General features: G+C 37.9%; 1 protein-coding gene across 1 annotated transcript; it reads left to right on the forward strand.

Annotated features, from left to right (window-relative positions):
* The first annotated feature begins 39 nt into the window (after nucleotides 1-39).
* RWDD4 (RWD domain containing 4) lies at nucleotides 40-7,600 on the forward strand. Its single transcript, XM_077782901.1, has 7 exons — nucleotides 40-178; nucleotides 360-440; nucleotides 2,774-2,883; nucleotides 2,993-3,137; nucleotides 3,905-4,019; nucleotides 5,261-5,310; nucleotides 5,478-7,600. The coding sequence occupies exons 1-7, from the start codon at nucleotides 155-157 to the stop codon at nucleotides 5,559-5,561; spliced, it is 609 nt and encodes a 202-aa protein (XP_077639027.1). The 5' UTR covers nucleotides 40-154; the 3' UTR covers nucleotides 5,562-7,600.
* Nucleotides 7,601-12,546: the final 4,946 nt, after the last annotated feature.

Here is a 12,546-nt window from a genome sequence, read left to right on the forward strand (position 1 = left end):
CGCGGGTGCCCCGCGCTGCCCTCGGGGAAGGCGCGTCCGTGCGAGTCCGGCGGGGCTGCGCCAGCCAGGCCCGCCCAGCCCCGGCGGCTGCGGGGCCGGGCCGGGCCCGAGGGAGCGGGGCTGGGAGCCGGGCTGGGAGCGCGGAGCTCCGGGCATGGCGGCCAACGAGGACCAGGAGGTGAGTTCGGGGCCCCGCTGCCCGAGGGAGAGCGGAACCAGGGCCGGGAGGGCGGCATAGAGGCGGCGGCAGGAGGGAGCTGGGCGGCGGCGGGGCGGGCGCGGCGTCGCGCTGGGAGCCCGTCGGTGCGAGCGCCGTGCCGGGCCGCGGTCGGTAACCTCTGCTCTGGCCCTGGCTGCAGATGGAGCTGGAAGCGCTGCGCTCCATCTACGAGGGAGACCTGTGCTTCAGGGAGCTCAGCCCGGTGTCCTTCCAGTACAGGGTAAGGCCAAGCTACACCTTGAAGTTACTTTGCTGCCTTGCAGTTGCCGCACTAGGGGCGAAAGAGGTATCCGATGTGCAGTAAAGGATAGATCCGCAGGGCGATTTTTCAGGATGTTTGGTACAACAGTGCTTCATAGCACAGAGTGTCATGTATGTGAACCTGCTCCCAGCATGGGTTTATTACAGAATCACAGAACGGGTGAGGTTGGAAGGAGCCACAGTGGATCATTTGGTCCAATCTCCCTGCTCAAGCAGGGTAATCCTAGAGCACAGGGCACAGGATTGTGTCCAGATGGTTTCTGAAAATCTACAGCGAGGGCGACTCCACAACATCTCTGAATAATGTTCCAGTGCTCGGTCACTGCACATTAAAGGAATTCTTCCTTATACTCAGGCTGAACTTCCTGTCTGTCAGTTTCTGCCGGTTTCCTCTTGCCCTGTTGCTTGGCAGCACAAGCCATTTGTCCCTGAGCCAGGCATGTCTGTGCCCTGCATAGCCAGAACTGTCAAGTTCTCTGTAGGAGCCAACTTGCTGTGTAATATTTACCCTAACAGGTCAGAAATGGTGAGATGTATAGAGATGTTTCTATGTAAAATTTGGAGCCTTTGTTAACTGCTCGGTTACAAGGTTCCAGTCTCTTGTCCAAAGATTACTGATCATGTCTTGTTTACCTGCTAAGGAGAAAATCCACAAAATGCTTTGGGCGTGTGCACTCAGGGTCTCATCAGAACAAACATGCAGGGACATGACATAAGCTTAAGGTACACAACTAGATTCTGGCATTAAATTCCCACCAGCTTTCTCAGATTTAAAAACCTGGAAGTTCTTCTGGACACAGACTGAGGCAGATCTTTTGATGGCTATAAAACTTTACTTAGGCACCTATGGGACAGAAGGGAGACTTCTGAAAATGCCATATGCCTGTTTCAGGGAGAAACCATCTAAAATCACCTTTCTGTGTCTTCTCAAATAACTTAAGAATAATATCACTAATTGTAATGGGAATCAGCTCAATTAATTAACGCACTTGGAATCCCAGCTGTGTAAGAGTAGCCTTTCTTCATTTATTGGATCATTCTTAATAAATTTAATTTATTTAAAATGGAAAATATGACATGCCTACAAGCCTAAAGTGTGTCATTGTACTTTTCACTAGCTTTGGTTGTTGCTGATTTTTATTAGACAAAAAATAATTTAGGATAGTTAGGATAACTCAAATACAATAAAACTTAGTGTCAATAATACATCTTTCCCATTAAGAAAAAATTGTCATGTGAGAAGTCATAATGCAAGTAAGTGCATGAGAAGATAGAAAGAATTTGTGGGACTTTGTAGGATTTGCACTGCATAGAGAGTGCTTTCCTCAGAGAACCCTGTGAACACTGCAGCCAGTTCTGCTCTTGGTGGCAGTGGGAAATTAACTGTAAATGCCTTGAAAAAGTTGCAGATTTTTGATTTAAAGTCTTACTTATTTTACCACTAAACAAGTGGTTTTGAATGTCAGTCTAGTCTGCTGAAACAGATATTGTAAATAAGAAAGCAGCAATTTTTTGTTTACTTTTTTAATTTTGAAGAACCATAGCATTACCTTGATTAGGACTTCTCTTGTGGACACACTTTATTCTACATAGTTAGATAAAGGCTGATTTTTATAATGAGGCAAATAAGGGAAAATTTTGTGTGATTTTAGAAGCCTTACTGTGCTCATCTTCCAAATCCTTGTGTAAAGCAGTTATTTTTGATTGTATGTCAGTAGTATGCAGTAATTTTTTTTTTTTTTTAAATCCAGACTCATTCTACTGACTTCTTAAGTCTTTTACATACTGGGAAATAAAATACCTGTAGGTATAAGACATAAATATTGATATTCTTACCCATTATTTTTGCAATCTTAGGTTACTAGTTTATTATCATTTTTATTTCAAACCTGACTTGTAGCTCGTTTTCATGTTGCTCTGTGCTTAGATGCATGGAGGGGGGGAAAGGCTTCATATTTTCTGTTCTCATATGTGATAGTATAATATTTAGCTTGAAGATACTACAAAGTAGCTTTTAAGCAAAGGAATTTAAAAACCAACCATAAAAAGAGATTTGACGGTTTCTGCTGCTGCTTCTAGAATGAAAATCTGCAGGTTCAGTGTTAATATTGATGTCTAAAATTTAATGTTCTTTCTAGGTAACAGCTTTATTTTCTAACTGATAACTCTCAAGATTGTCTCAAGATATTTTGATGGTCTAAAAGAAGTAATAGACTTTTGTATTGGCTTCATAATCCTCAGAAAGTGACTGGAAACTGTTGATTTATAAAGTTGGGGTTTTTCTTTCTTCAGATAGGAGAAAGTGGAGATCCCAAAGCCTTTCTAATAGAAGTTTCTTGGCCAGAAACATATCCACAAACAGCACCAGTCATATCAATGGATGCTTTCTTCAACAACACAATGTAAGTATTTGTGACAGCTTCACTCTCTGGCCTTCTGGTGGGGGCTCTTTCTTTGAAAAGCTTTTTATCACCTGTCTAGTTTACAGTTGAATTTAATGATTTCTTTTAGATCTTCAGCTATTAAGCAAAGTATATTGGATAAATTAATGGTAGAAGTTGAAGCAAATCTTGGAACTGCAATGACATACACACTTTTTGAATATGCCAAAGACAATAAGGAGGTGTTCATGGAAAATCAACCTGTTAACACTGTGGTATGTAGATAAATTCAGTTTTTAATTTTGTGCCTTTAAAACTGAAAAAAAAAAAAATTGATTATTATAACCTGAATACTTTAGCGTTCTAAGCTGTAAATCAGTTCATTGGTTATACATGTTAGTGGTTGAAAGTGGCACGCAAAGTATGGTGCCACAATGCTCTGTGGTGGTAATTGTTCTATTTGATAGTTATTTTGCTGTTACACCAAAATATTTGCAGCCTGCTGTTATGTCCCACAGGATAACATTAAAATAGAGACTTTGAGCAGAAGCAAAAAAAAGGAAGCTGAAACAGAGATGTGTCTGTTGAGGATTGGAGGGCTGGCAATTTATTGCAGCCTTCTTGGGATTGTATAAGTGCACCTCCAGGGTCTTAAAGTAGTCAGGCTGGGTCAGTTTGTGGCTTTTGGGTTGTGTAAGTTCATTGTTTGCCATGATGGTGCAGCAGATCTGTTTTGAGGAGGAAGGAATGATTTCTCTGTGTGACATCTGAATCCATTCAGACTAAAGCACACTCTATGATTCAATTTTAAAAGTGAAAAAGGTGCCCTTTGCAACTGGAAGAGAATAATTCCAGTTTCTAACACATTTTTTTAAAAGTACAGCCCTGATTATATGTGGATTAAAAGCTGCAGGGTGCTGACAGCATCACTTCTTTCTGACAGTCAAGGTATTTCAGTATGTCCGGTTCAGAAATCACATCACACAGGAATATACGTGGAACTAATATGCAAAATGTTTACAACCACTTTTATCCTTCTCAGACTTCAGTAAGCAATAGTATTTCAATTGGAACTCCTGATGTGCCACCAAGTAAGAAAAAAGAGAAAAAGGAGCAGTTATCCAAAACCCAGAAACGAAAACTAGCCGATAAAACAGGTTTGTTCGTTATACTAATCTTTGCTTTGATCAGTATGAAAATCCAAATTTTATAGCAAGGACAGCTGGATAGAGCAATAGTAACTAGTAATTTGTTTATTAGATCAACCACTCTAGGTCTGTGGTCTCCATTTTATTTGTTCTAGATGAATAATTCTTGCCTGAGATGTTAGTTCTGGTGACAGCAACTTTCTATGGAGTTATGATTTAATAACATCTTTATTTTATTTCAGTTGGTAACAAAAAATAAATTTTCAAAAAACACTTGTGGAAGGAGACGATTTGGGACCTCTAAAAATTTACTTTCAGCAAAAAATTCAGTTTGTTGCTGAGCTCTCATCAACATTTTAATAATTCACATTATTAAAAATGAAATTTCTAAACAAAAGTATTTTATTAGGAACCCAAAATAAAGCATCTAATTTATTTTGCATTCTAGAAACAGAAGTGTTTCTGCAGATACTTAATGCTTTCAATGAAATAGAAGAATTTTGATTGAAAATGTTGATTACTTCAGTTAATTTTGCTGATGAGCCTTTCATGTTCACCTTCAGTTTTCAATAATGATCTGGATAATACTGTCCTGTTGTAGCAATACATTGTACCCTGTGATAGTGATTTCTGCATATAATCTACCTAACCTAATGTGTAATTGGCAAGCTTAATGTTAACTGTATAAATGTAATTCTTTGACAGAATTCATCATTGCTGGTTAGCCCAGCTCATATTGGAGCTACCTTCTAAACTAAATTTCAGGTGAACTGAGGTGTTTTTATTTAAACTGAATTACTTTGAATCACATAATCAGAGGATCACCAAGGTTGGAAGAGACCTTCAAGTTCATCTATCCAACTGTCGACCCATCACCACCATAATCATCCCTAAACCTATCCCCAAGTGCCACATCCAGACACCTCTGGACCACTTCCAGAGACAGCGACTCCACCACATTCCTAGGCCACTTACTCCAATACCTAACTACTCTTTCAGTGAAAAATGTTTTTTTGAAATCTAAGCTTAACCTCTCCTGGCACAGCTTAAGGCCATTTCATTTCCTCCTTTCACTTTGAGGTTGGTTGAAGAACACACTGTGTTTAAGACTTTAAAATCTGTTTCTGTTCTCATGGCTTCAGAGTGCAGAAATTGAGGGGTTTGGATATTTAACATTTTGTGGGTCAATTTTGAAGAAAGAGAAATAATCCCCTTAGCTTGTGTGCTGAAATTAAAATCTTTTTCTGCAGATAACAAAGGAGAGCTTCCACGAGGATGGAACTGGGTTGACGTAATAAAGGTAAAGTGAGTGTATTATATACAGTATTGTGAACATGCTGTGTATATAAATTAAAAATTATTTGTACTTATATCTGAAGAAAACTGATCTAATAATTTTTTTCTTGCTTTTCTTCCTAACTATGTTTGGATTTGACTTTGATGTCTGATTAATATCTATGTGTCCAGCATGTAAGTATTTTCAAGTTCTCTTTTATTACTCTTTTCGTTGAAAGATTTGTAAGAAAGAGTAAGAACTGCTTCTTATTTTAGATTGTAATTTACAAATTTCTCAAAAGCTTTAAAATGCTAGTTCTTCTGAATATTTTTCTGAAAGATTTCGCTCTTTGAACTTCATTGGTTTCTTTTTTATTTACTGCGCAATTAGATTTTAATTTTGTGATAAGAGGACTTTGCTAACCAAATGCATTGCAAATATTCTGTCTTCATATGACAAGAAGATTTAAAATAATGTTAGTAGTGCTTCCAGGTTCTGGAAGGCAGTGCATAAGTAAAACATAAAAGGGAGCTGTCCCAGGTGGGAGCACCTTGCTGTCTCCTACAAGCCTTATTCTCTGCTACAACTCTTCCAGTGAATAATTCTTTTCTACTTGCTCCCTCAGTATTGATTTCTTCCACCCTCTTGTCTTTGCTGATTCAGTAAAAATCACTGCCTGACAATTTTGAAAGCAAAGTATTTTATTTTACACAGTTGAGGTAATTTTCACCAGTTCCAGTTGTTAAATAAGAGCAAGTAAATGATGAAGGTTTGGGCAGAGTCCTTCTGAGTTAAAAGTGTCTGTTTATAGTGGATGTCTTGGTTTTCAGATAGATGTAATGATAGGCATGCTACTTTTATTAATTATAAGCCTAGCTTTAAAAGGTGAGAAATACTAATTAATGTTACTATCTATTTTTATATTGTTTAAGTTTCTGTATGGGAATTCTCTCAGACATGTGTGAAGATAATGTTCCATTACTTCATCTTTTTTTTTTCTTTTGGAGAGCTGGTGATAAAGCCTTCAAATTAAATAGCAACAGGGCCCTGAGGTTTTTCTGGGGTTTATTTGTGTTTTTTTGGTTTTTTTTTTAATTTCAACTTTCATGATCAGGAAATAAGTGTTTAAGAATTAATTTTTGATGTTTTTCAGTCTTTTGATATAGTATCAAAGTCAGTCTGTATTGTTAATTAAGTATCTGCATGTTCAGTGTGAGATGGAAATAATGTTCTTGTTTCCTAATAAATGGAATTACAGTCTAAACTTTGAATACTTTCTTTTTGTGTCTCTTTTATAGTTAAGCAAAACTGGTTCTAAAGATGATGAATAAAGGACTTTGGTACAAGGAAGCTCCACCTTTTAATACAGTGCAGTTCTGGCTCACCATCTCTCTCTTAATAACTTTCATATTTGTTGAAGTAAACATTTTATAAAGCTTGATTTCCTAACTTGTAAATCTAGTCACACAAGCTTATCTAGAGACCATGTGGTCATCTTCAGAAAAATCAACCAACAAACTTGCCTTAAATGAAGGTTAGAATGTGACAAAGGATATAGAGAGCCGGTGTGATGAATAGTCCTGAAGTGTTTATTAATTTATATTTAGTCTGTAGTAAAATCCTGTTATAGTGAACCCAATGATACTGTAAACATTTCTTGATGTTCTTATTCCAATTGAAGAAAAAAGCACTATAACAGTGATGGTGGCTTGATAGTTTAATTCATCAAAATAAATTGTTCCATGGAAGTAAGAACTTTGTCATTTGTTTATCTAGTATGAACCAGAAGGAGAACATACAATTTGCTGCATTGCAAAACAGGCTAGAGCTTATGTTCTCATTTTCACTAGTTGCTGGCTGAAATACTAAATACTAGTGAAAGCAAGGCCAAATATTCTAGTCTGCTCAAAAATGAATGGTTATAGCAGGAGTGCAGCTTCTTTATTCTCCACAATATCTGATCTGTTGGTCTTTCTCCAGTGTCCATATTTACAGACAGTGGGATGTCTGAGGGGGGGCAAAAGTGCTTTCTTGCACATGTCTCAATGACTGTTGGGATTTTGTAGCTGTTTCATTGGAGAAATAGGCATTCTTTGGAGGGATTTGCTGACTAAGTGGTGGGACAGTGGAAATCAGTAATCCATCAAACATTTTGGGAGAACTTCTTTGTGAGACTTTTTTTCCTTATCTGCTCTCTTGTATAGGGAGAAGTCATCTTTACTGTATGAACTGTTATTGAATACAAGATGCCTTAATGTATTTTATTATTTTTGTTTGTTTTGAGATGAACTTTAATAAATGCCTATTTATCTGCTGTGGTATGTGTTTATTGTTTTAAATTCTGTATTGCCTACTGCACTTTTCACTTTGCAAAATTGAACTGGAAAAGACTGTTACAAAGAAAGAGTTCTTAAAAATTGCTGGAAGAATTCTATCTTCTCTCTTGTGGTATATATTTACATGATCTTCAGGGTGGCTGTGTTTGTTATTGATAGGAGGATCAGTCACCTTACCAGGAGCACAGGGCAGTATCCATTGTGTTCAGTACACACAGAGCAAGTCCAGTGTCCCTTTGGAAGAGTGTGCTCCACTGTGTACAGCATCCATCATTTCAAAAAGTCTGGTTTCTTTTTGAACTCTACTCTCAGGTAGTAAAATGTTGTGAAGTACAGAAAGGAGGACTTTTCTGAGCAATGCAGCCTTGCCTTTGACATAAACTGGAGGTTCGTGGCTGCAGTCTGAGCAAAAGCACCGGGCACAGAGTGCCAGTGCCAGGAGAAGTTGCTGTGGCAGTACACGGTGAACCTGTAGCAGGGAAGGGCATTTAGTTTTAGTCTCTGCCAGCACCAGGATAGGCAGGACTCTATTCATGAGTTCTCCAAGGGGAATTGACATGTATCATTGGTGTATAAATCAAGTTGCTATGACAATTTATCTGAATAGATTAGTTATGAGAGGGTGTGGGAGGGACAAATAAGAATGGCATCTCTTGCCTTCCATAGTGCTACTGTGTGTAACTTGGTAATCTTGTGAAATGCATGCTTTTTCAGATCCTAGTCTGCCTGTAAAGCCCATGCATTCGTGAAGATAACTGAGTTTTCTCTGGTTCTGTTAGTAAATGTAATTACTTTGAAGTCTAATTTCACAGGAAATATTTTGCATTGGAAATTTTTAGACCCATTTTTTGCTTCTGTGTAAATTGTGAAAGGTGATTTGTGTCGTTCATACCATTTTCTGATATGATGTGATGGCTGGAACAGGATAATTTAAAGAATCTGGGTACTTCATATTATGGAGAGGCCTGAGCAGTGATAAATGAGAGTAAGGAAAAATCTAATGATTCTTATTAAGCCAGGCACAATTGTAAATAAGAGATCATGACTCCTGAAGGAATTCTAAACACTGTTGAAAAATCTACTGCCACTCTTTATTTTTTATTTTTTTTTTTTTTAATGAAGACCTAATGGCAGTGGAAAATCAGTGATTACTCATCAGGACGAGAGTCTCTTGATTATATGGCTACACCCTCTATTTAAATTAATGAGTTTTGCAGTAGATCTTTGGCCTGAGAAGACAAGTGTCAATACTAGCAACAGTAAATAAAAGGTAGTAAATGTCTAGTATGCTGTGGGTACCATGACCAGAGATGCCCCATTGCACTCTAATGTACCAGATTGCAGGGAGTAATGCAGACTGCCTTTAAGTATGTTGAATAGAGAGGTGATTACTCAGCAGTGTGTGCCTAGCATATCCTGCACACCCCCTTGGTCAGTCTGACACAGGTACACTGAAATCAAGGCTGATAATTTCTGCAGTCCTGTTCTGACTGGTTGTATGTGGCGTGGATAGATAAAGAGTGCCCAACTGATGAGTAAAAGACCAGTAGGTAAGAAGCCAGCATTTCTCCACAGAGGACCTGTGGCAAAAGTGCAAATCTAAGGATACTGTCCTCTTCTCATCTGAGGCAATACAAATGATTTTGGGTTATACTGTGAAATTTGTGCTATGAAAATCCTTTAGCTGGTCTGAACCTGAAATAATTTCCTTTTGGAAATTGTTTTCTTCAACAATATGGCACACTTAAGCTCTTGCAGTTAACAGCAGAATGAAGTGAGGAGGAGATGTTCATTCAAGAGAGAGAATACCAGAAGTGTGAGAATTCTGGGTGGATTGGAGAAGGAACTGGATGGGGGAAAACATCCTTGTAAGGAAAACTAGAAGAGCATAGGGGATAAATCTTCACTGCTGCAGGACAATACAACAAAACAAAAGCTAAATTCTGGCACGAGTTTGGAATATGGTAAAGGACAAGAGGATTGTAGATGTTTTTCTGTTGCTCTGTTTTCTTTCACCAACATGGATTTGGCTTCATCTCAGAATGGGTCTGTTTTTGTGTCTGTGAGAAGAATTTCTGTTTGCCTGACTGTTACGTTTCCTGTTACTCTCTTTCTGAGCCCATGTAAGGAGCCTATGAAAGCTTGGTGTACTCTCAGAAATAACTTAAGACAAAGCATATTGACTAGGCACTGGAAAACCACTAACTGTTTGTCCTACCTCTCCTTCATTCAGAGCAAAGTGAGGAGTGACTCCAAATGTCTTAATTACACAAGACATGAAAATCTACATCCAGGCCCTGATGTCCCGTCAGACTGAGAATGTTACATAGCTGTCCCTTGCTACTGTGTCTGAGCATTCATGCCTGTGGTTCCTACGGATGTTGTGTTTGAAGTATCCGTGTTAAAAATAGGGCAGAAATTTGAAAACTCTTGTTGTGGTTAGCTACTACAAGTTGTTTATGTTGTGAGATGGGATAAGGTCATAGTGACAGGGGAAGCCAAGCTGTAACTACAGAGCTTTACTGGAGAGGAGTGAGGGTGTGTGGGTGTCTCTGAGGGCAGAGTTGCTTCTGCAGTGTCTGCTAATGGTCAGAAAGGGAAAATTAGCCTGCTCCTGAGTTTGGAAGATACCGTTCAAGAAGTGATACAGAAGGAAGAAAGAAATCTTTTTCTCAAACAATCACCTGCTATAATGTCATTGAAAGACAATAAACACAGCCTTGACTGAATTTGCTCTTCAGAGCAGAATATTTAAATCAAGTATCTCTGTCAGTAATGCATTTTTTGATTTCCTGCAGGTAAAACAAATGTGAATAAAGCATTGTTATGTGAAGAGCTGCTGTTCCACTGTAGAGAACCATTTGTTCTCTACCTATAGTGAAAATGATGCTTCAATTGGCCTTGAAGACACAGATTTTAAATAGCTCAGGGAGAAGGCTGCAGCCCATCAATAAAACATAGACAGCCTCTGTAGATGGTTAACAAATTTTTCCAGCATTATCAGTTTTATATTTTTCTGTGAACATCAGCACTTGAGTATTACCAGGTTTTAGTGAACGGGTATATTGCATAATTATGATTTTCCTTTCCCCTCCTCATGCCATATGTGTTTAGATGATAAAAGTACAGGATGTCATATAGAAATTTATTTCCAAAATTAAAATAGTGCTAAAGGAAAGGAGATAATCCTGCTCAGCAGTAAGGATGTGCCAAAATTAAAGCTGGCTATGTGATGTTTATATAAAAAAGAAGATTTTCTTTCTGTGACTGTGTGGTTTTTTTGGGTTTGTTTGTGGGTTGTTTTTTTCCCCCAGTAGAGTCCAAACAGATGGTTGGTGCTTTCCTTCCTAGTGTTCCTGTTGGTGGGAAAGTAATACAAAACCTGAGTTTTAGTTCTCTCCTAAGGCTGAAAACAGAAAAAAGTTTTCACTTAGTGAAAGCAAGTAAAATAACAGAGCTGTCCCTGAAACAAAGTGGACCTTTGAATAGGATGACCAGGTGTTGGAGCAAATTAATTTGCTTTAATAAAATATACTGGATCCGAGTGGTTTAGTCTGCTTCAGAGTCTATCTTCATGTTGTGGATTTGTGCCTTATAAATGCTTATGAATTATTTTATCTTTTACACAGAAAGGTGCATTGGGTGGGGGAGCAAGAAAATAGAAACTACTGTGTGGTATTTATGCCTCACATCTGAAATGAGTTAAGATAAATCGGTGTCATGTCACATATAATATAATGCACAAGGTACAATGTGTCACTCCTGTTTTATTTTCTTGTGTTTTGAATGTATGTAATTGAGACCTCTACTACAATCTCTGGACAAAATTTGGCAGAATCTCCTTGTGATCATCACAATGATTTTTGTTTCACAGACACAAGCTCTACTCTGTTAGATGCTGTACTGATGAACACAGAGGAAGAAGGGCATGTCATTGTCTTGCAAGTTCAGGAAATGAGAAAAATTCTATGAGGAGACACATGCTAAATAGGAAAAGCAAATACTCAGCTTCTTTGGATATCTGTTTAGGGAGAAAAGATGACAGTAGAAGTGAAGAGTAGAAGAAGGAGGAAGGATCTTGAATTTGGAGCCTTAAGAACATGGTTGGTTAGTCTTCTAAAAATTACAGATGATAAACATATGTTGTTTCTCTGTATGTTAAAATATCTCTTAAGGTATTTTTAAAAGATGGTAAAATATTTTTTAAAGTGTTACTAGTAAACCCTTGAGGAGAGGAAAGAATGTCACCAGAAAAAATTATACACAGGAAAAAAATCTAGAAATTTTGATTTGAAGCTGTGGGATTCTTTTATATCAAGCAAATGCAATTTCTGTTATGTGAAGAAGTGGAGACAACTCTAAAATCTCACTTCCTCTTTTCTGCAGGATTCTGAGTAGTTTAATATTTTAAGTGTTGTAAGCTCAGAATTTTATCTGCTGGAAGGAAGGGGAGTGCATAAAATTTGGATTTAGTTGTACATTTTGCAGATTTAAATGCAGCTCATCAGTATTTAAATCTCCAGTTAAATGTGTGTCTTGTAAGCAGAATGGTTAAAATGTGATTTGCTATGCATGTATGTACACAATCTTGGTGAGATACATAATTACATCATATCACTTCAGGTATCAATGTACAAAGATTATCTGTAAGAGTATCTGTCTTATTTGAGAAATATTTATCCTGTGACTCGATCAAAGCTTCTGCCATTAAACACAGCAAAATAATCAAAACTGCAATGATTTTTTTTTTAAAGTTACAACAGCCTGATCTTACTAGGCTTATTTGTGCTAGAATCAGAGGCAGAAAGAAATGCATTAATGGAAGAATGTTTTCCTCAATTACACAATTACTGTAAAGAAAGAGGTTGTAACTCCAGCTGATGGACCTGAGGTGGGGGCTTCCAAGTGGTGCCAGAAATTATCA

This window comes from Lonchura striata, chromosome 4 (genome assembly GCF_046129695.1).
Source record: "Lonchura striata isolate bLonStr1 chromosome 4, bLonStr1.mat, whole genome shotgun sequence".
NCBI classification, from domain to species: domain Eukaryota; kingdom Metazoa; phylum Chordata; class Aves; order Passeriformes; family Estrildidae; genus Lonchura; species Lonchura striata.

Bases quoted from the DNA above. Each gene is read 5' to 3' on its own strand.
- RWDD4 (XM_077782901.1), top strand. From the start codon at position 155: ATGGCGGCCAACGAGGACCAGGAG. The intron at 4,020-5,260 runs GTTTGTTCGTTA...CTTTTTCTGCAG, and splicing joins AAAACTAGCCGATAAAACAG to ATAACAAAGGAGAGCTTCCA. The intron at 5,311-5,477 runs GTAAAGTGAGTG...CTATGTGTCCAG, and splicing joins ACTGGGTTGACGTAATAAAG to CATGTAAGTATTTTCAAGTT.